The 22,338-nt window shown below is 44.5% G+C and overlaps 1 protein-coding gene across 2 annotated transcripts in view; it reads right to left on the bottom strand.

The window, feature by feature from the left end:
* Positions 1–5,187: 5,187 nt before the first annotated feature.
* CCDC78 (coiled-coil domain containing 78) overlaps positions 5,188–22,338 on the bottom strand; it is a 144,986-nt gene continuing 127,835 nt past the window's right edge. For both annotated transcript variants that reach the window (XM_033915014.1, XM_033915013.1), the window contains exons 19-22: positions 21,407–21,450; positions 17,018–17,099; positions 13,917–14,017; positions 5,188–5,748 (exon numbers count right to left, since the gene is read on the bottom strand). In XM_033915014.1, the coding sequence (XP_033770905.1) occupies positions 5,622–5,748; positions 13,917–14,017; positions 17,018–17,099; positions 21,407–21,450 (354 nt within the window). In that variant the 3' untranslated portion in view covers positions 5,188–5,621. The remainder of the gene's footprint in view (positions 5,749–13,916; positions 14,018–17,017; positions 17,100–21,406; positions 21,451–22,338) is intronic.

The following is a 22,338-nucleotide window of genomic DNA, read 5'->3' on the forward strand; positions in this document are numbered from 1 at the left end:
ATATGTTTGATTAAAATATTTGTGGGAAGGGTGGGTGGGGAGGATATAAATTCATGTTTTTAAGATGATGTTAAAAGAAATACAAGTAATGTTTACATGGTTTAAATGATGTAATATTGTGTTCTTGATGTAAGATGAAAAATGAATAAAGAATTTGAAAAAAAAAAAAAAGAATTATATGCTTACTTTTAGTTGCATAAAGGAAGTATGATTTTTGAGACAGTCATTTTGTCAGGTATATTGTTATTTACCCACAGAAATTGCTCTGAAAATTGTTCTACCAATGAGCTGTCATCTCATTCCACACCACAGTAGAGTTAATTCTCTGGAGGAAGTGTAGAGGAGGTGCTATGGATACTAGATGAAAGGGATGGGGAATTATGTACAAAAATACCATGGAATATAGTGTATTTTAGATTTTTAAACATAGTCCTGTATTGGTACTGTAGATTATGAAACCTTTCATTGAACCATCATAAGATAGAACTTCTGAAGAGGTCGTGCAGTGCTGTGTTCTTGAGGACTCATGTACTAGTATTTCTGTGGACCCAATAAAAGGTTTTTGAGCCTTCAAGGTTTCCAGCATTTTACCAGCTAATCAGGAGTAGCTTATGGGTTACAGCGGCAGACTGAAAGCCGCTTTGATCTTATTTGTAGTTTAAGCGGTATATAAAGTTTTAATAAACATAAACATACACTTAATAGAAGTCCTAATTACTGTGATCTGATGGCAGGTAAAGACGCTATAACATATCCGTCTGCCTGTGAGAGCTGGGTGTGCATGCTACCCAGTTAAGAATTGCTCTTATCGGCAGCCTGATGTTTTGATGGGCAATTTTCAACCTTCCCATGGAAAAGCTCTGCTGAAAATTGTCCCTTCTCCAAGTGCGTAAAGTCTCAGGTACTTTTATCCACATTGAAAAACAGGCAGTCTGGGGAGAAGTACACATGAGGATTCATTTTGAAAGCCCTGTGCATATTTTCTGTACCTGTTCCAAAGCAAGCAGAAATCTTTATAGGTATTCACTTATTCATAGCTTTTGAAATTTCAAAATCAGTTTACAATGGAATTATAAGCACCACACACAGAGAATAAATTGTCTTCCAAGAGGTAACACTTTATCAACGTTTAATATATTTTTTTTTAAATAATAAAATCCATTGTATGTACAGTATTCATTTATGGTCATTTCTAAACAGAATACATATGCAAGATTGCTTTCTCTGTTTACAAGTTTCCTTCTGACTGCCAGCTTCTGCTGTTCCTCCAAACTTTATTTTTCCCTATCCAGGAACAGATGCTGGGGATTCAGATCCATACTGATGATGCCCATCTTGAAGACACACATTTTCAAAAAGGTAGATGTCCACAAGGTGACATAAACTGGCACTAGGACGTCCAAACATCCAAATGGGCATTTTTAAAACTGACTTTCTAGATGTCTTTCTGGTCATTTTGTCTCCAATACACCTAAATCTTAAGAGGGCATGTTAGAGGCATGTTTTGGGTGGGATTAGGGCAGGCTTAGCATGTGGACGTTTTACAGTGATAATTAAACATTTTACAAAAAGTCCAGGGCACAATTTGAACGTCTTGGGCTAGACCTGTTTTAAAAAAGAGTACGGGCCAAAACGGTACCCAAACTGACCAGATGACCACTAGAGGGATGAGGCCCCTACACACTCCCCTAGTGGTCACTGACCCCCCTGCCATCCCCCCAGATATCTGCATGAAACAGTACATATCTGTCTCTTTGACAGCTCCAGATACTATGGCCAGTCTTAACAGAGCTGCAAGCAGTTCTCTGGAGTAGCCTGGTGGGCAGTTCAGTGGACTGCAGAGAAGGGAACCCAGGCCTATATGCCACCCTAACTAGTACACTTGTGGTGGAAAGTGTAAGCCCACCAAAACCCTCTGTACTGCCATATAGGTGACATCTGCAGGCATTAGGGCTATAAGGGTGGTAGACAGGTGGATACAGTAGGTTTTGGAGGGTTCACCATATGATGTACGGGTATTATGGTGAGATGTGGCACCCTTAATGTGAAGTTCAAAGCAGTGCCACCCTAGGGTGCCCCACTGCTCTGCTGGCATGTCTGTGTGGCCAGTCTATTAAAAATACTGGCCCCTTCTACATGCAAATGGATTGTTTTGGACATTTTTAATTTGGACTTTTTTCAGATAATGGCAAAAAAAAATGAGACATCTAACTGGACAAAACATCTTTCTAGGCAATTAAAAAGATGTCTTGCAGGTTTAAAAATGGACATTTTCTCCACCTGATTAAAACATCTAAAATCGGAATTAGACATCCTATTGAAAATGCCCCTTTATTACTGAATACTGCGCAATGAAATGAACAGCTTCAGGTTGGGCTTTTGTGATACTTACACCCCTCCCCCCATCCTCCTCTATTGCAGGAGTCCATTCTAAATAGAAGAGAATCCACAACTGCCAGGTTCTAAGCAGAATTATAGGTATACTTCCTTGCTTTTCTAAGATAAGTCCTATGGCAGAAATTATTTTACATGTTAGAGCAGTGAACAGAGATCATATGGAAGGAGAATAAACTTAATTGAAAAGGTGTGCAATAAAGCTAAAATCCAGATTCTGAAACTGGGATTTTGCATTGTATATACAGAAGATTCTGGCCAAAGGCACTTTAAGTTCATCTGGATTTTAGAGTCGTTAGGAATATGATGATACAGTTCCCAAACTGGGGTGGCATCAGCAATAAAGTTGCTAAACAGTAGCTGTTTTTGCAAGACACCTGACCAGACCACACCCATCTTCTGCTCTGCCCTACTGGCTCCACCACTCAGCCATCTGCTTTATCCTGTAACTGGTAGTTAACGCAGAACCTGTGAGGCATCATACACATCCTTTTGCATGGATTTCCTGTTAGAATGAAAACCTGTGCGTGCGCATTAACTCACATACCCCACAATGATCACCGATGCTGTTCTGGCTTCTGTTGTTTCTGCTGCTGCATTTCTTGATCTTGCCACTTCCCTGCTTTAGGTGAGTGGGGAAAGGAAAAGAGTGTAGAGGTCCATGCAGAGGAAAAAGAGGGAGCGGAGGTCTGCTGAAAGAGAGGGTGAGAAATGAGCAATGCATATGTAAAGAGCTTGATATACCACCTTTCTGTGGTACAGCCAAATTGATTTTTATCTATCATAATAAAATGCTAAGCGCGCATGCGCACTCCTACCTGCGTGATCCGTGATCTGTAGGTCCCTGGCCGGCAGGAGTGCGCATGCACGCTTAGCTGTGCCAGTGGCCGGCAGAAAAATTGTAAAGCGCGGGCCTCCCTGCTCTCCAGCAATTGGTGGGTCCGTGATCCGTAGCTCCGTGCAATACACCGAGCATGTGGCATTTTCCGCGTGACGGTTTCCCAAGTGAAGGCTGTGTTTTCCATGCAGCAGTTTCCCATTATGAAAAAGGAGACTGCGGCAGTGGAGGTTTTCACGCCTCATTTTCCCCAGTTAACAAAAGGAGCCTACAGCGAGCCCTGCCCCAGCTGCCTCCGAAAGCAAGGGACACTTCGCAGATAGGGAGGAAGCCGAAGAAGTCAGCTGTTTGCCTGGCATCTTTCCCTTGCCACCGTGTAGCATCGTCAAAGGCACCGACATTGAAGAAAAAGTATTCGCAGCCCTAGCAACCGCCGTGTGAGGAGCACACGAGGCAAGCAAAAATAACTGCCGGCTTCCACACACAAACCCCTGACAATTACTGATTTAAAAGGTTGTTTTCATTTGGGTTTTTTTTTAAAATCAGTTTGCTGGGCAGGAAAAAACACTTGTGGTTTGTTTTGGGTGAAGGATGTGTGCTGGGGAAGCTGTAAATTATTGTGCATTGATTTAGGTAAAGGGCAGGGGAGGGTGTACTGGAGAAAGGGCCCAGGGAGCAATCTTGCTTTCCTTTGGGGGGGGGAGGGCTACTGCTGGACAGGGGGTCAGGGATGGGGTGTTGCTGGACAAAGGGGAGGTAAAAGGAAGGGAGAAGGGCTACTGCTGGACAGGGATAGCAGGGAAGGGGTGCTGCTGGACATGGGGGAGAGACAGAAAGAAAGAAAGACAGACAGACGGGGCCAGGGAGAAAGAAAGAAAGAAATGCCTAAGTCTACACATCTATTCTAGCACCCGTTAATGTAACGGGCTAAAAAACTAGTTTATTATATGCAAGTACTTTCAATGGAGGTCTGCTGAGGGATAAGGTGAGAGGGAGCAGTAGAGCTTTGCTGAGGGTTAGGGTGAGAACAGTGAATGTCTACTGAGGGCTAGGGTGAGAAAGCAGTGGGGTTTTGCTGAGGGATAAGGGGGGGGAATAGAGGTCTATGGGACAGGGTGAGAGAGCAGTGGAGGGATGAGGGATAGTGGGAAATAGTGAGAGTCAGGTGGGTAGGGTGAGAGAGAGCAGTGGGGGGGGGGGGAGGAGGGGTCTGCCAAGGGAAAGGGTGAGAGAGCAGTAGGGGTCTGCTGAGATAGAGTGAAAGAGCAGTGGAGGACTGTTGAGGGATGGGGTAAAAGTAGGTCTTCTGAAGGCTAGGGTGAGGGAGCAGTGCAGGTCTGTTGAAGGATAGAATGAGGGTGGTGGAGATCTGCTGGGAGAGAGGGTGGGCAGGGAAGGTAGAGGTCATACTTTGTTTTCATCACTGGGGGTCATGTGAATTTTGAGATACCATCAACAACTCTTATCGTATCAAGCAGCCTTATGGGGCAAAGACTTAGAAAAACTAATTACACACACAAACAACTATGGAGAATTTAGGAAACACCTAAAAACTTACCTGTTCTCGAAACACCTAGGTAACGAACCAAAACAACAGGCCCCCTCGTAACTTGTAAACTGTTAACCCCTAATCACTAACTATGAATACCCCATTCTATTTATGAAATTTCTCTAATCCTACGTAAGCCGCATGGCACATCACGGCCCTGCAGCATACGAACTGTTGTTATTATCTTTAATGTTCTTATCATCAGATGTACACTGTTATACTCTGTAATTCGCTGTATATATAGTTTCTCGTTATTGTGAACCGCCTAGAAGTCGCAAGATTGTTGGCGGTATATAAGAATAAAGTTATTATTATTATTATTATTATTATTATTAAAATAGGTCATATTGGAAGCAAGATCGAGAAGTGCTACTAACAAAAGGATGACTAGTGGTTTCTCATGTGGTAGCTCCTCAATTTTAATTCTGTCATCCATGCCAGATATCCAGTACTCACAGTTATGCCTGTGCTCCATTAGGGATAAGCAGAACATTAAACATGATGAAAGTTAAACATGAAAATGTTACAAAGAATGATGGATATTCTAAAGGAAAAAGTCTGCATTACTTTTAGTGCATGAATATTCATGTTCTATATCTTTTAAACATTCCAATCAGTTAGATTGTCTTTTCCTTGTAGTCCTTTAAGCTGAGATTTGTTTCTCCGGATGGTAGCCCAGGCATCTGCCCACTAAACAGAACATCTTTGGCTGTTACTACACTGAGAAGATAGGTTCAGTAATTAAGTATAAAGAGACAAACAATGGGAACATTAGATGTCATCCTTCAAGTAATGTTTCTTGCTTCTTTCTGGTGTTCTACTCGTCATATTTTACAAAAGTTAAAACTCCTGGCTGGTGACCTTCTTGGATGCACGTGGTACATAGTTCTGGGAAACATCAGCACTGAAAGCCCGTGGTATCTCATTTCCAATGAGTTTCCGTAGCCTGACAATCTCCTGCTTATATCTACAGTGAGAAAAAAAATAGAGAATACTTCAGTCAGGCAGAAACTAAAGCAGATAGCTTTGTTTTTTGTATCTGAAACTGGCTTTTTCTGCTGTGCATCTGTCTATTGGTATCATTGTAGAAGATAGGGACATAAATGTGTATGAATTTAAAGAATCCCTTGGGTAAAACTTAGCAGAATTTAAAGATGATTTTCAAGGAAAATAGGTGAAAAGAAATGTTCATATAGTTTCACTCAGGGGCAATTTCTCCAAATGAGTTAGTTTTGCACATACCATGATATGAATGAACCTTACACCTATGTCGAGGCATGTGGAATATGATCTCATTCTCTCAAATTTACGACTAACATTTATTTCTGGAGTTCATGGGTCTTGGACTGCATTGTTTGGTACTTGAAGATTCTCTCTCTCTTGCCATGGATTCATCAAGTAATTGCTTGGGACCAACAACTCTATAATCAATGCCATCATGGTGTTTTCTTTATCATTATATTCGGTTTTCTAGTGCAGGGGTAGGCAATTCCAGTCCACAAGTGCCACAGGCAGGTCAGGATTTCAGGATATCCACAATGAATATGTATGAGATGGATTTGCATGCACTAACTCCTTGAGATGCAAATCTATCTCATGCATATTTATTGTGGATATCCTGAAAACCTGACCTGCTTATGTCTCTCAAGGACAGGAATTGCCTACCACTGTTCTAGTGCAACAAGTGTTTCATTCTGGACAGTAGGGTGTTCTCCCCAAGTTTGTGAGCCATGCAAAAGGAATCCATTCCAGGTTTTCAACTACTGCTCCTCTAGAAAGCTCTTCTACCCCCTTCAGTTTTTCCTTCTGTTTGCAAGCCAGAAGGTGTCTTTCTAATCTGCTCTGTGTATTTCTTTATTGTTTTTTTCATGGTTATTTTGCAGCTATCAGTACACCAGGGCTCCCAAGTGAGAGAACAGCTCTACCTGCATGAAGAGAAGCAGGGTAATAATCCTTTGGGGACCTGTTTGGTAGCCTGCAGAAACTATTGTGGAGCTCAGGGTCCACATCTCTAGTAGCTTAGCTTGCCTACTGAATTGCAAGGCTTGAATGCAGGGGACTCCGTGGGGCTCTTCAGGGTGCTGGCTGCAATTTTGCCTCCCCCCCCCCTTTGTGTGCATAGTTCTGCGGGAGTTGAAGATCAGTCTGACCGTGGTCTGACTGGCAGCCCAAAGATCTCAGCATTTGGAGGACTAGCTAATTGAGGCAGAGATTCTTCCTACAGATCCAGCTACTTCTTAGAGCTGAGGCAGGCTGCAGCACCTTCAGACCATGTCACAGTGAGTAAGGCTATTACTGCCTATAGATAAAATCGAGTGATTCTGAAATCCCTATTTTTAAAGGTTTCTGCTGCATCCTGTAGGGCCCCCCATCCCTAAAATCCTGTTTTCTGTGGGTTAAAAAAAAACTTTTAGTTAAGGTATTTTGAGCTGTTTTTTGGTACCAAAACACTACCACAGTGACCATCTTGGATGTTCCAATTTTTTTCAAAGTACTCCAGATCCTTCAAATCACCTCATTTTGCCTGAAAACTGGACAAATGAGTCCTCAGGCTCTTATACCCCTAATTCATGCCAAATTTATGCTGATTGGATGCCAGAAGAGCTCCCTTGCACCACGTGCCATGCTAAGCCTTCCCTTTGGTCTCTAGGGCTGAGGAACCTCTGGGGGATCTGTCTACTATGAGAATATCCCTCCCGGAGCCTCAGAACAGCAGCGTAACTAAGCATAAGAATGTGGAAGCTGTGGAGTCCAAGAGACGTAAGGTGGAGTTAAATAAAGGGGGCTCACTGATGCCTAGTAAGGCCTTTTCTCCTGAACTTGTTATTTTGATGTGGAAAGCTTATTTGGATTGTCAGGATTTTCATAAGAGGTCTGGCAGCGAGCCAAGGGTTGCACAAGGAGCCTTGGGCTCCCAGGGTGCATCAGAGTCATTAACAGTGGCTGACCAGGATCCTGTGGACCTTTCTGACAGGGACTCAGATGGCGAGGGATTGGTCTGTATGTCCTTGCTGTCACACAGCGAGTCTTCCCTGCTGGAAGATATAGGATCATAAACAAGAACAAGTACACAGGAAGCAGTGGTGGCCATTGACAATGGGCTGGCTGTTCAAGCCTTCAGTGCTATTAGAGATCATTATTACAGTTAGATTCCAAGCAGGCCCCTTCTACTTAGTGTTCAATCTTGAGTGGAGTGAGAGTGCAGCCCACATTTGGATTGGATATAGCATATAGAGTTTGGAGAGAGGGGTGAAAGAGAAAAGGGAGAGATTTACGGTGAGGGGATCTAATTGGAGGTTTTAGGGTGTGAGCTGTGTGTGAATGAGGAGATTGAACAGGATGTGGAGGTGGCTATATCAGTCTTTCTTCCTTCTCTCTACCAATCTCTTTCTCCCTCTCTCTATTTCATGATGAAACAAACTCTGAAGCACTTTCAGAAGTGCTCATTTTAGCTAAAAAAACAAACAACCCAAAATAGTAATTACATTCCAGGAAAGAAAATTGATTTTTAAAGGCATTGATTAGAAACACAAGTGTTCCATTTTAGGTCTTATCCTATCCTATGCTCAGCAACTCTAGCTGGGTTTTATTCTATGTCCTCGTGGGTTTCTTCCTCTATGAGTCCTAAAGTTTGTTGTCAGGTTAACTGTCTTGTTTCAGGAGCTGCATGCCTCCACAATTCTTTCTTCTCCAGCCCCAAGGAGACTTATTTTGTGTTATCCTCCTCAGTCTCAGAAATCACCATACCCATCTCAGTTACCACTGGCACTGCACTGAGCTCTTCCTGTCTTGCTCCACAACTGCCATTGCCTGATTTTTCTACTGCAACGTTGATAAATTGAATATCAGCAGGAGGGATGCCCACTGGCTCCTGCCTCAGCCACTCATAACCCCCCATGACCCTCTCCCCCATACCTTATTGAGAAGATAGGCAGATGGGATGTCCACTCCCTCCTCCTGGCAAGCCTGCCTCTTCAAAACGGAGGGCCTTCCTCTTCCCAGTGTATCCTGGGATGCACTGGGAAGAGCCTAAGTCTCTGATTGGCCCAGATGCCTAAGCAGAGTTGCCAGGTTTTCATTGTGTGACAGCTGTGCATACGCGGACTTCCTGCCCGATATAGTTTTTCAAAACCCAGACAAAGTGCCGGGTTTTGAAAAGGAGGACATGTCTAGGGAAATCTGGACTTCTGATAACCCTATGCCTAAGGACCCTCATATAGGATGCACCGGGAAGGGGAAGGCCCACTAATTTGAAGAGGCGGGTCTGCCAGCAGGATAGAGTGAGTCAAAAATAAAGAAAAGGGCAAATAACTCAACCAAAATACTAATGTTGAGTGACCAAAAAAGGATATAGCAACTATTATAAAAGTCACTCTATGTATCTTTACAGAAAAATTCCATCAAATGTTATTCAACTGTTATTGAAGCTTATGCTCAGAGACATGAAGGCGAATGTACCGCCTCACCACCCAATCATCACATTGTTCAATACAGTGTCAAAATGATAACAGTAGTCACTATTGAATTTATAAGAGCCAAACGGGTTATAAGTTTAACATCTTATATTGATGACTGTAAGATGAAAAAACTTAGCTTTCTAAATTCACTGGTTCCAACGTGACACATTTCGGGCCTGCTTCAGGGAACCGACATTGCTCTGCTACACCACCTCAAACTTTGGGTAATGAAGTCCAGGAAGAAGTTAAACTTTATGGCGAGTATGTGATAGTTTTGATGTTACACAAGACTTCATTACCCAAAGTTTGAGGTGGTGTAGCAGAGCAATGTCGGTTCCCTGAAGCAGGCCCGAAATGTGTCACGTTGGAACCAGTGAATTTAGAAAGCTAAGTTTTTTCATCTTACAGTCATCAATATAAGATGTTAAATAGAGAATGACACGGGGAAAAAATCTGTCCCCGTCACCGCCCCGTCACCGGCCCACCATCCTCTGCACCGCCCCGTCACCGCCGTTCCCTTCACCGCCCCGTCACCGTCACCGCCATCCCTTTCACCGCCCCGTCACTGCCACTGCCATCCCATTCACCGCCCCGTCACCGTCCCCGCTGCATCCATATAAGCCTTAGTACTGTAATATTTAGCTTATTCCTTTCTTATAAATCAAAGTTCCTGCTGCTGAACTAGAGAAAGAGATGTTCAGCTGGCAGGGCTTTGTTTATAAATTTTTATCAACACAACTAATATACTATTTTATCCTAAAGCAAAAAATAAATAAATAAATATAATTTTTTTTTCTACCTTTGTTGTCTGGTTTCTGCTTTCCACATCTTCTCATTGAATTCCTTCCATCCACTGTGTGTCTTCTCTCTGCGTCTTCCATTTGCTGTTACTGTGCCTCTCCTTTAACCCCCCCCCCCCCAATTGGTCTAGCACCCATCTTCTTCCCTCATAGTCTGGCATCTGTCTTCTTCCCACTCTGTCTTCCACATTTCCCTTGGGGGTCTGTTCCTCTCCACCCTCCTTCAATGTCTGTTCTATTCCTTTCCACCACCACCCTTCCCTCCCTCCTTTACCATCTGTTCCTTTCTACTACCCTTCAGCTCCTCTCGCATGGCCTATCTACCTATCTTCCTCTTATTTTCATGGCACGTTACAATGTAATTTGTGCAAGCCACTGGAGCCTGCAAGCTTGGTCCCTGTCCCATCCCCACAAACCATCTCGCTTCTGTGCTCCTATTTTCTCCATTTCTAATATCTCCCCTATGTATCTGTCATTGCCCCCCCTGTGTCCATATACCATCCCCATGGCATGTCCCTTTTATGTCTCTGTCCCTATGCCCCATGCACATAATTTCCCCTCTTTCTGTTACCTTCCTGTGTCCAGATTTCCCCTATCTTCCTCTTCCATACCAGTGTGTCTCTTCTTTTCAACCCCATCTAGCTTTTTTCCCTCTTTCTTCCCCCCCCCTGCTTCTAGCATCTGGCTCACCTGCCAGTCCTTCCCTTTCTTTCCTGCTGTGGGTTTTTCTTTCCGACTTCATCCCCTTGGCCCAGAATCCTTTTCCCTTTCACTCCCTCCTTCCAATTTGAGCCGGGAACACTAGCGATCGCACGGTCCCCGCAGCCACTACCTGCCTGCCCAATCGATCCTAGTGTTTAGCCAGCTCTCTCCCTTCTCCTCACCTTAGTTTATAGGTTTTCTTTTTCGGCGACCTGCACGCTTTCCCAAAGAGCCGCGCACGCGCGGCTGCTCAGTGTTCAATCTTCTGCAACTTCCTGTTTCCAGTTGCGTCAGAGCAGAAGATCGAAACTGAGCAGCAGCGGGTGCGCGGCTCTCTGATAGCGTGCGGGTCGCCGAAAAAGAAAATCTACAAACTAAGGTGAGGAGAAGGGAGAGAGCTGGCTAAACACTAGAATCGATTGGGCAGGCGGGTGTGAGCTGCGGGGACCGCGCGATCCTTCATGCCTCACTGCGGGGACAAGACCATTCACCGCCCCGCGGGCGGTGAATGGCCTTGTCCCCGTCGCCGCAGCGACTGCTAGTTTTCTTCCCCGTTTTCGGCGGGTGACCCGTGGCTAAAATGCGGTGGCCGCGGGTAAACCGCCACCGTGTCATTCTCTAATGTTAAACTTATAGCCCGTTTGGCTCTTATAAATTCAATAGTGACTACTGTTATCATTTTGACACTGTATTGAACAATGTGATGATTGGGTGGTGAGGCGGTACATTCGCCTTCATGTCTCTGAGCATAAGCTTCAATAACAGTTGATTAACATTTGATGGAATTTTTTTTTAAGATACATAGAATGACTTTTATAATAGTTGCTAGCAGGATAGAGTGAGCATCCCGCCTGATGATCTTCTGAATAAGGTACGAGGGGTGGGTTGTGGGGGAGAGTGATATGGGGGGAGGGGGCATGGAGGGGGTCCAAGTGGCCATAAGGCAGAAGCGAGTGGGCATCCCAGCTGCTGATATTTACAAGCCGTTGTCAGGAGGGGGCCATTGTGGGGGGGGGGGGAAACAGCATGACATTTTTTTTAAAATGGGGACAGATATTGTGCTTAACACATAGCATCTGTGTCCACTACGAAAAAAAGAAAGTCTTCCTGCCCTGAACAGCTGAGCAGCTGGAGGCTGCTTCGGGGCTTCCCCTGCCGCTCAGCTGTTTGGGCTTCCCCTTTCAGCTCTGCGCATATGTCAGTTGTTTTTCCAGTGACTGATCAGATGGGATTATGGCAGCAGGCTGTTTCTGCACTAGCATAGTGCTGGTCAGTGGGTGGAGGAGGTAGACAGCAGCGCAAAGGAAAGAGTAGTACTGGTGGCCTTGGAGGGGGGGGAGGGAGTAGTTTGGAGTGGGAGGACAGCAGCAACAGTAGTATTTTTAAAAGTAACTCTCAAGCAACCAGAAACTACACCAACCCTTGGGTGCCGGATAACTTTATCCAATCCTCCAGAACCAGGCTGCATTAGCAGACCTATGAAGAACGAGGTAATACATGTGAAATCCCTGAGATAAAGAGAGTTTTTTTAATGGTAGGGTGTAGTCTCACTGTTTAGTTTAATATATTTGATACGTTGCTTTTCAATTCAAAACCACAGTGGTTTATAGTGCTAATATCACAATGAAAATGGATAGGGACCTTCTGCTTGAGTAGGAGGAGGATGGGGAACATCAACACCAATGCTCCCTCTAAGGATTGGCTGGTTGCATGCACATTTTTTCTCATGTGAGCAACAAGTTCTAAAATATTTTCTGTGTGTAATCAACAAGTTCTAAAACCCAACGATTTTCCAGATTTGCAAGTATTTTTTATAAATGATCATGTAATATCTGTGAGCAACACTCCTAGAATTTATGATCAATTGCTCATGAGCTCAGCTTAGAGGAAACATAGATCAACACTACTGAAAGATTATTGTTCAACTAGCCCGTTACATTAATGGGTAATAGAATATATGTCTGTCTGTCTTTATTTCTGTCTCTCTCTCCCTCCTGCTGTCTTTCTTTCTGTCTGTCTCTCTCCCTGGCCCCCTTTGTCTTTCTTCTTTTCTTTTTGTCTCCCTTCCTCCCGCTGTCTTTCTATTTATCTGTCTCTCTCCCTGCCTCCTATGCAGCAGCATTTCTCTCTCCCCACTTCCCTGTGCAGCAGCCACAGCAGCATTCCATCCCTCTCCATTTCCCTGTGCAGCAGCATTTCCCCACCCTACTTCCCTGTGCAGCAGCAGCATTTCGATCCCCCCCACTTCCGTGTGCAGCAGCCACAGCAGCAGCATTCCCTCCCCCTCCATTTCCCTCCCCCCACACCACTTCTCTGTGCAGCAGCAGCATTTCCCCTACCCTTCCTTTCCCTTCCCATGGTCTGGCCAGCTCCCTTAGTCCCTTACCGCCCCCCCTTCCCTTCCCACGGTCCCAACAAACCTGTCGATTCCAGCAGCATCTGCAGCACTCTACACACGCTGCTTCGGGACCTTCTACTGCCCTGATTTACTCTGGCACGTCCCTGATAGCATCATCAGAGATGAGACAGAGCAAATCAGGACAATAGAAGGCCCCGAAGCAGCATGTGCAGAGTGATGCGGACACTGCTGGAGTCGGTAGGTTTGGAGTTGGGACCGCGGGAAGGGAAGGGGGGCGGCGGCAAAGGACTAAGTGAGCCGGTCAGACGTCAGGAAGGGATGGGAGGGTCAGACAGCGAAGAAATTACTTACGGAGTGAGTGGGGAGCCGGCAAAGCGGCTGGAGTCTTTTTTTGTCAGCGCTTCTCTTCCCGGGCCGCTATTTAGTTCAGCTGCCAGGGCTGTTGGATCCGCGATTCAGTTTGGGTTCTGCTGCCCTGAGTGTGGGGTCATTGTAATTCACTTTGGGTTCTGCTGCCGCGAGTGTGAGATAATTTTAAGCGCGCATATGCACTCTTGCCGGCCACAGACATACAGATCAGGGAACACGCGGTACGAGTGCGCATGCGCGCTTAGCGTTTTATTATAGCAGATGTCTAACAAGAATGTACTGTATGAGCATCTGAAGTTGCTGTTACCATATAAACCAGCATGTCTGTGTTAGATGGGTAGAATAAATATCTTATCCCAAACTGAACTTGGGACACATATAAAACTGGAGTGCCCCTGCCGCTGCATCTGATGCCACAATCTGAGAAAAAGAGATTGATTGAATTTACCTTCCCAAATGTTTGTCTACATATTCCTGCAGCTCTGCCAGCTGTTCTTCTGCCACAATGGATCTTGATAATAACTGACTCCTCTCCCTCTCCAGCTCCTCCTAAAAGAAATAGACCATGGCACACAGAATGGGAACAACTGAAACCTGCTTTTTAATGAGTATTTATTTTATTCAGACACTCAAAGGAATGTAACAGGAATGATAAGAATACAAGCATTTTGTACAATACTAAATCTCATTATGATTTCAGTTCAACCTATAATAGAACAAGACTAAAAAAAGTTAAATCAAATCAAAGTTAAAGCTTCCAGCTAATGCAAGTAGGAACCTGGCAGGTAGCAGCAATGAGAGCTTCATTATATTGCCAAGCAAATGTATTCCAGCTCATCTTTAGCTTGTTCTACAGGTGTGAAAGGTTAAGCTTTCTCTCTCCTAAATTAAGTACAGTAGAATCTCAGTTATCCAGTAACTATGGGGATTAGTGGATATCAGATAACTGTTTTTCTGGTTGCTTGAGAGTGCTGTATTAGAAACTTTGTTTAACCCAGATCTCAATCCCCCCCCTTCCTTCCTGAACCGAAGCACCAGTGTCTTCAAGGCTATCCAATTTTGCTACTAAAGGATAGCAGAATCAACATGTTTTACTATTTAAATAACACACTATGGGCCCAATATGTAAATGCTGGCATTGAGCAGATAAATAAGACTGACATTAGGGTAGCAACAAAAGGAGCAATATTTCAGTAGTGTACAAGTTTTAAAAGATTGTCTGGAAAGCTGCTATTACTGGATAACATCACAATACATGTGGATATTTTCTTCCTGATGTTACTGGAGAATCAGTAGCATTGAATATAGGTATATTGCAGTTTTTCACAGTCATAAGAATTGCTGCTGCTGGGTCAGACTAGTGGTCCATCGTGCCAGCAGTCCGCTCACGCGGCAGCCCTTTGGTCAAAGACCACTGCCCTGAGACTAGCCTTTCCTGTGTATGTTCTGGTTCAGCAGGAACTTGTCTAACTTTGTCTTGAATCACTGGAGGGTGTTTTCGCCTATAACAGCCTCCGGAAGAGCGTTCCAGTATTCCACCACTCTCTGGGTGAAGAAGAACTTCCTTACGTTTATATGGAATTTATCCCCTTTTAACTTTAGAGAGTGTCCTCTCGTTCTCTCTACCTTGGAGAGGCTGAACAACCTGTCTTTATCTACTAAATCTATTTTCTTCATTATCTTGAATGTTTCGATCATGTCCCTCTCAATCTCCTCTTTTCAAGGGAGAAGAGGCCCAGCTTCTCTAATCTCTCACTGTATGGCAGCTCCTCCAGCCCTTTAACCATTTTAGTCGCTCTTCTCTGGACCCTTTCGAATAGTACCGTGTCCTTCTTCATGTACGGCGACCAGTGCTGGATGCAGTATTCCAGGTGGGGGCATACCATGGCCTGGTACAGCGGCATGATAACCTTCTCTGATCTGCTTGTGATCCTCTTCTTAATCATTCCTAGCATTCTGTTCACCCTTTTTGCCAACTGCCACGCATTGCACTGATGGTTTTATCAACTTGTCGACCTGTACTCCAAGGTCTCTTTCCAGGGGAGTCTCTCCGCCAGACATGCCGTATTCGTGAATAAGATTTTTGTTACCGACATGCATCACCTTACACTCATTTGCCATGTGGCAGCCCATTTCTCGAGCGTGTTTATGGCACGTTGCAGGTCTTTGCAATCCTTCTGCGTCTTCACCACTCTGAATAACTTCGTATCATTTGCAAATTTAATCACTTTGCTCATCGTACCAGTTTCAAAGTCATCTATAAATAGGTTGACGAGCACGAGCCCAAGCACTGAACCCTGTGGCACTCCACTCGTGATGCTTTTCCAGTCCAAGTATTGTCTATTTACCCCCACTCTCTGTTTCCTATCCACCAACCAGTTTTTAATCCACATGAGGATTTTGCCCTCGATTCCATGGCTTACAATTTTTCAAAGTAGTCGTTCATGCGGGACCTTGTCAAACGCCTTCTGAAAATCCAGATATACAATGTCGACCGACTCGCTCTTGTCTATCTGGCTGTTTACTTCCTCGAAAAAGTGCAGCAAGTTTGTCAAGCAAGATCTTTCCTTGCTAAAGCTGTGCTGGCTGGTCCTCATCAGCTCGTGTCCATCAAGGTGATCAATGATGCAGTCCTTTATCAGCGCCTCTACCATCTTTCCCGATTTGATCGACAGATTGGCTATTAGTTGTAGCAGTTCAGCTAGAGCCCCTTTCAGTTCCTTGATCACCTTCAGATGGATGCCATCCAGTCCCGGGGATTTATCATTTTTAAGCCTATCAATCTGCCTACATAACTCTTCTAGACTGACCATCATCCCTGTCAGTTTCCCTTCCTCATTTCCTGCGTATGCCCTATTGGATTCCGATATGTTGCGTATATCCTCTTCGGTAAAGACAGACGCAAAAAATGTGTTCAGTTTGTCAGTGATGGCTTTGTCCTCCTTTAGCGCTCTCTTTATTCCATGGTCATCCAACGGCCCCACGCTTCCTTCGCCGGCGTTTCCCTTTAACATATCGAAAGAACAGCTTGAAGTTTTTCGCCTCCTTGGCTATTTTTCCCTCATAGTCTTTTTGGACCTTCTTACCTCCTTGTGGTACTTGTTTTAATGTTGTTTGTGCTTTTTCCAGTTTTTATCCATTTTTGACCTTTTCCATTCCTTAAACGAGGTCTTCTTGTCTCTGATCGCTTCCTTCACTTCTATAGTGGGCCATGCTGTTTCCCTGTTCTCAAAACTACATAGGAAGTTTTTCAGAGATTATATGGAGGTCTGCTGATAGACAACATCTGAAAAACTGCAGAAGCTAGAGATTTCAGGACATTGCATGGGCCTTAGAAGTTATGCTCCTGTACTTAGGTTTCACACACATTTCTCTCCATCATTACTTTCTCTGACATTGGCAGATTAGGTGAAATGATGAGGTTTTTCCCACCTGCTGTTAGATTAGAACCGAAAGGCACAGGCGGAATAAAAATCTCTAATGTAATGTAATGTAATGTAATGTAATGTGTGGAGTGAGATGGGGTAGCAGAGAGCTTTCTGAATTTACCTGAGTGCTGTGTGTGAATTCTCTCAGCTGCTTCCTTATTTCGGCCCATCTTTCATCACTAAGTTTACCATTCTCCCCTGACCTACAAAACAGAGGGAGTGAGTTAGTTTCAAACAATTCTCATGGATCAGAAGTTTTCCTGAGTTCTATGATACTGAAGGCAGTAGGATAGTACTTAAAGGACTAAGGTTTCATACCCACCACCTAGAGTCGGAGGAGTGTTAGGAAGTAAGTATAACTGAGGACCAGATTCTCTAATATCGCCAGTAAAATATTTTGGGTTGCTGTAATGCTGGCAAATTGTCCGATTTTAAAATGGTGATCAATGTTGAAACAATTTCGCATGCAAACAAGTTTCATGGAGATCCACCATAATCCCATCTGATCAGATGCTGGAAAAGCAACTGACATGCAAAGCCGGCAGAGGAAACCCAAATAGCTGCCCAACAACAGCCCCCAAACAAAAACAAAAATCGGCAGGCCACCCAGACCCCACAAGGAATATCATCAGGAGATGGCCACTTGCTCCTGCCTTGGTGGCCATCCAGATTCCCTCCACGCCCCATCCCCGTATCCTCCCCCCAAGCCCCCAACCCACCCCGTATCTTATTCAAGAGATCATCAGGAGGGATGCCCACTACCTCCTGCTGGCAGGCTCACCTCTTCAAAACGGCAGGCCTTCCCCTTCCTGGTGGATCCTATGGAAGGAGCCTTTGGTACTTGGACCAATCAGAGCCTTAGGCTCCTCCCAGTGCACCCAGGATGCACCGGGAAGAGGAAGGCCCACCATTTTGAAGAAGTAGGCCTGCCGGCAGAAGGGAATGGGCATCCCTACTGTTGATCTTCTGAATAAGATATGGGGGGTAAATCGGAGTGCGTGGGGGGTATGAGTGGCTGAGGCAGGAGGGAGTGGGCATCACTCCTGCCAATTTCATGGGGATGGGATGGGGTCAGGGTGTGGTGGGGTCTGAGTGGCCTGCCAATTTTTTTTTCTGTTCAAGGACAAACAGAAAAGGCAAGTAAGATGTCCAAATCAACCAGTGGAAATTTTACTGAGTATAGACAAACTCTACATGGTTGTTTTTTTGTCAAATGAAGTACATGTGTACTCCATGTGACAAAACAAACAACCCTGTAGAGTTTTTCTATGCTCAATAAAATGTCCACTGGTTGATTTGGACATCTCACTTGCCTTTTCTGTTCATGTGCTATATTTTAAGACAAGGTCTCTTTTTCCATGTTATCGCTTGTACTTTTTCTGTACAGGAGCCATCATGACTTTAAAAAAAAATTTTAATGAGTACAGATTGTGCATATGTAACACACATCATCTAAGCCCATTAAAAAAAAAAAAAAGCTGTTCAGCATTTTTTAACGCTATCGGCACCTCCAGACCTATCGGAGAGTTCAAAGCGTTAAAAACTGGTACATCATTTTGTGCATCATATGGGCATCGATTGGAGTGCTCATTTCAATATTAATGAGCTTGTTGTAATATAGTATACTAGTCTTGAAGCCCGTTACATTAACGAGTACTAGAATATATGTCTATCTGTCTTTCTTTCTGTCTCTCTCCCTATCCCTGTCTCTTTCTTTCTGTCTCTCTCCCTCCCGCTGTCTTTCTTTCTGTCTGTCTCCCTCCCTGGCCCCTTTTGTCTGTCTGTCTTTCTGTCTCTCTTCCTGTCCCTGTGTTTTCTTCCTTTCTTTCTGTCTCCCTCCTGCTGTCTGTCTTTCTTTCTATGTGTCTCTCCCTACCCCCTATGCAGCAGCAGCATTTCCCTCCCCCCAGCAGCAGCATTCCCTCCCATCCATTTCCTTCTGCAGCATCATTTCCCCCACCCCACTTCCCTGTGCAGCAGCATTTCCCTCCCCCCACTTCCCTGTGCAGCAGTTGCAGCAGCAGTCCCTCCACCTCCATTTCCTTTCACCCCACCCCCCACTTCCCTGTGCAGAAGCCGCAGCAGCATTCTCTCCCCCTCCACTTCTCTGTGCAGCAGCGGTATTTCCATCCTCCTCCACGCCCCTGTGCAGCAGGAGCTGCAATTCCCCCCTTCCCTTCCCGCGGTCTGGCCGGCTCCCTTAGTCCCTTGCCAGAGTTATTTTTAAGTTTAAAGGTGCCACGGCAGCTCCGCTCATGATCTCCGCCTGCATCAGAAGCCTTCTCCAACGCAGGTACGGCTTGTGAGAGGAGCTGCGGCGGCGGCTTTGAACTTTAAAAATAAACTTAAGGGAGCTGGCCAGACCGCAACATTATCTTGGTGTCCGCGAGTGTGGGGCCGTTGTAAGCGCGCATGCGCACTCCTGCTGGTCATGGATCTACGGATCACGGATCACGCAGGTAGGAGTGCGCATGTGCGCTTAGCGTTTTATTATGTCAGATGTACATACAATTATCAGAGATTGCTACAAACCACAGAATATATCGCAATTTGCCGTTATGTGCATCAATAGATACAATACTTTGTCGCTATACCTGTTAAAATTGTTTAGCGATGAACGTTAAATGCATGGTGAGTTTTTTGCATCTGGCCCTGAGATATTTCCCTTTCCAAAAGTTGTGAATCACACTAAAATCCTTGGGATTAGGCTATCATACAAGGCTGTAAATACTGTCATAAATAATCTAGAGATATTTCCAACAAAACAGACAATGCTGTTAGCCACATGCAGGATATACACACATTTCAATGTATATTCAAAATGGTGTCCTCAGAGTCTGGATGAATCACAAACATCCTCCCTGAATGATCACTTAGGGCTCCTTTTACTAAGATGCGCTAGCATTTTTAGCACGCGCTGAAGATTAGCGTTTGCTAACCCCCGCTGAAGATTAGCGTGCACTAACTAACGCCAGGTCTATGGAGGCGTTAGCGTGTAGCCGCTAGCGCAGCTTAGTAAAAGGAGCCCTTAGTCAAACAGGAATTTGCTTATCTTTTCTGAGAAAAAAAAGAGTTACTATTAAAAACAGTGTGTTATGCAGCTGCCTTCTGTCCACTTTTCTTCTATGGCTCAGTCAGAACATCTCTCACATCTGCTCTTCTTAGGGTTACCATATCTGTAGAGTCAAAAAAGAGGACCCATGATCCCGCCCCTCCCCAACCCATGGCTCTGCCATACCCTATCCCTGGGTGTTTTTTTTTTTTTTTTCCAATAGTAGTACATCAAATGCTGAATGAATAAATATATAAACACAACAGAAAGAGAGGTTAGATGCAGACCTCTGCATTTTTTACCCCATATGTCTATGTTAAATGTGGAAACGTAGGGAAACAAGATTTTATGTATGTGACTTGGAAATCTCATAGTTGTATGTGGTATATAAATTTTTAAATAAATAAATAAATTATAGCAACTGTTCAATTACTTCACTAGCTGCTGGCTGTGTCAGTTCTTAAAGGGCCTGAGACAGGAAAAGCCATTGAGACAGATCACAAAAAAAAGACTCAAGAATCCAAATATGCACAGAAGGAATCCGAACAATTTGGAATCCAAACTTTTTTTTTCTTCATTTTTGCCCCGGAATCTGAACGCTGCTTTGGAATCCAAACTGCAAGCAGTGCTAAGCCCAAAGTATCCCCTCTGACGCAGCTTCCTGTTTCCGCCTGGGAGGGTAGCTTTGGGCTGAACACCACTTGCAGCTGCCATTGCCAATCTTGCTGTCTTGCCGTTGGGGATCCCGATCTTGCTGCCTCTGCTGCTGGGGGTCCCGATCATGCTGCCTCTGCTACTGGGGATCCTGATCTTGCTGCCTCTGCTGCTGGGGATCCTGATCTTGCTGTTTCTGTCAGGTAGGCCCAATCTTGCAGAGTTTGTGGGACCAAGGAACGGATTAATCCAGTTTCTATTCTTTTCAAAGGGATAACTTGTCTTGGAACTCGAGCGTTTTGGAACTCGAATGGGGTTCTGGAACGGATTAAGTTCGGATTCCAAGGTACCACTGTATATATAAAACTGCTCCCACAAGTAATATGAAGTGCAAACAAAAAAGGCAGTGGCTCAGAGTTGCCCAAAAAACTAGCAGTCTCTGCTTAGCCCCATCAGGATATTCCAATTCTGCAAAAGGAACAACAGGTTCTATTTCTTGATTCACCTCAGCAAACTGCAAAATCCTTTTCAAGATGAGCTTTTACATCCCCCTGCATATATGGGGTGGGAATCACAAGAATCTTACCTTACTCTGATATACTAGTTCCTCTCTGTGAAGTTGGACCCATCAGCCCCTTAGAACCATAGGAAATAGTGTGGAAACAGAAAAACCCCTAGTATATGAGGAGGGGGAATTAGCATGCTCTTCAGGAGTATAAAATGAGAAAAAGGAAGCTTCCTATCCAAAATTTCTCAGAAAATGTAAATAATCACAGAACAGATTCTACAGTACAGTCCACTTACTCTTGAGGATAATGTCCCTTGCCTGAAGATTCACTCAGCTTCTTCTATGGGAAAGAAAAAAAAAAGAAAAGAACATAACTGCATGAGCTAAAATTTCACATTTCCATTTGTTCATTTTTACCATTAAACAGGCCCAAATTCAGGCATAGTTAACTGCCTTTAGGGCTAGGGTTACCAGACTTCCAGATTTACCCAGACATGTCATCTTTTTAGAGGCCATATCCAGGCATCTGGACGGCTTTTCCAAAACCCGGCACTTTGTCCAGGTTTTGAAATGCTTCCAGCTCGGGGCCACGTTGGAAGGGCATCTGCGCATGCATGGATGCAATGCAGTGACATTACATGCAGGCACGTGATATCATCGCATCACATCTGCACATGTGCGCATGCACATGGCATCATCATGTCACACCTGCACATGCGCAGATGCCCTCCTGAAGTGGCTCTGAGCACGAGAACAGATTGAGGGAGTGGGTCAGGGTTGGAACAGGGCATGACTTGGAATGGGGCGGGGCTAGGTAGAACTAGGTGGGCCTGGGGGCCAAATTTTGAATGGTGCTGCAGCATTGTTGCTACTATTATGCTGCTACGAAGATCTATCCTTGGTTCACTTCCTTTTAATATTTTCATAAATGATATTGTGGAAGAGCCAATAGGAAAGGTTGACAATACCTTGGAAAATATGTAAGTTATAAGGAGGAATCTAGCAAAAACTGAGGAATAGTCTAGAGCTTGGCAGCTAAAATTTAAAGCTAAAAAAAAGCAGGGTCATGCATTTGGGCAATATAGTACAGGGGGTGAAACTTCAGCTTGGGAACTCATATACAGAGTGTAGTCAATTATCAGATTGATATGTAACCTGTTGTTAAAATTGTCCATAGTACCTGAAGATTGAAGGTGGTCAATATAACGCTGATTTTTAAAAAGGATTC

Source organism: Geotrypetes seraphini, chromosome 11, assembly GCF_902459505.1.
Source record: "Geotrypetes seraphini chromosome 11, aGeoSer1.1, whole genome shotgun sequence".
NCBI classification, from domain to species: Eukaryota; Metazoa; Chordata; class Amphibia; order Gymnophiona; family Dermophiidae; genus Geotrypetes; species Geotrypetes seraphini.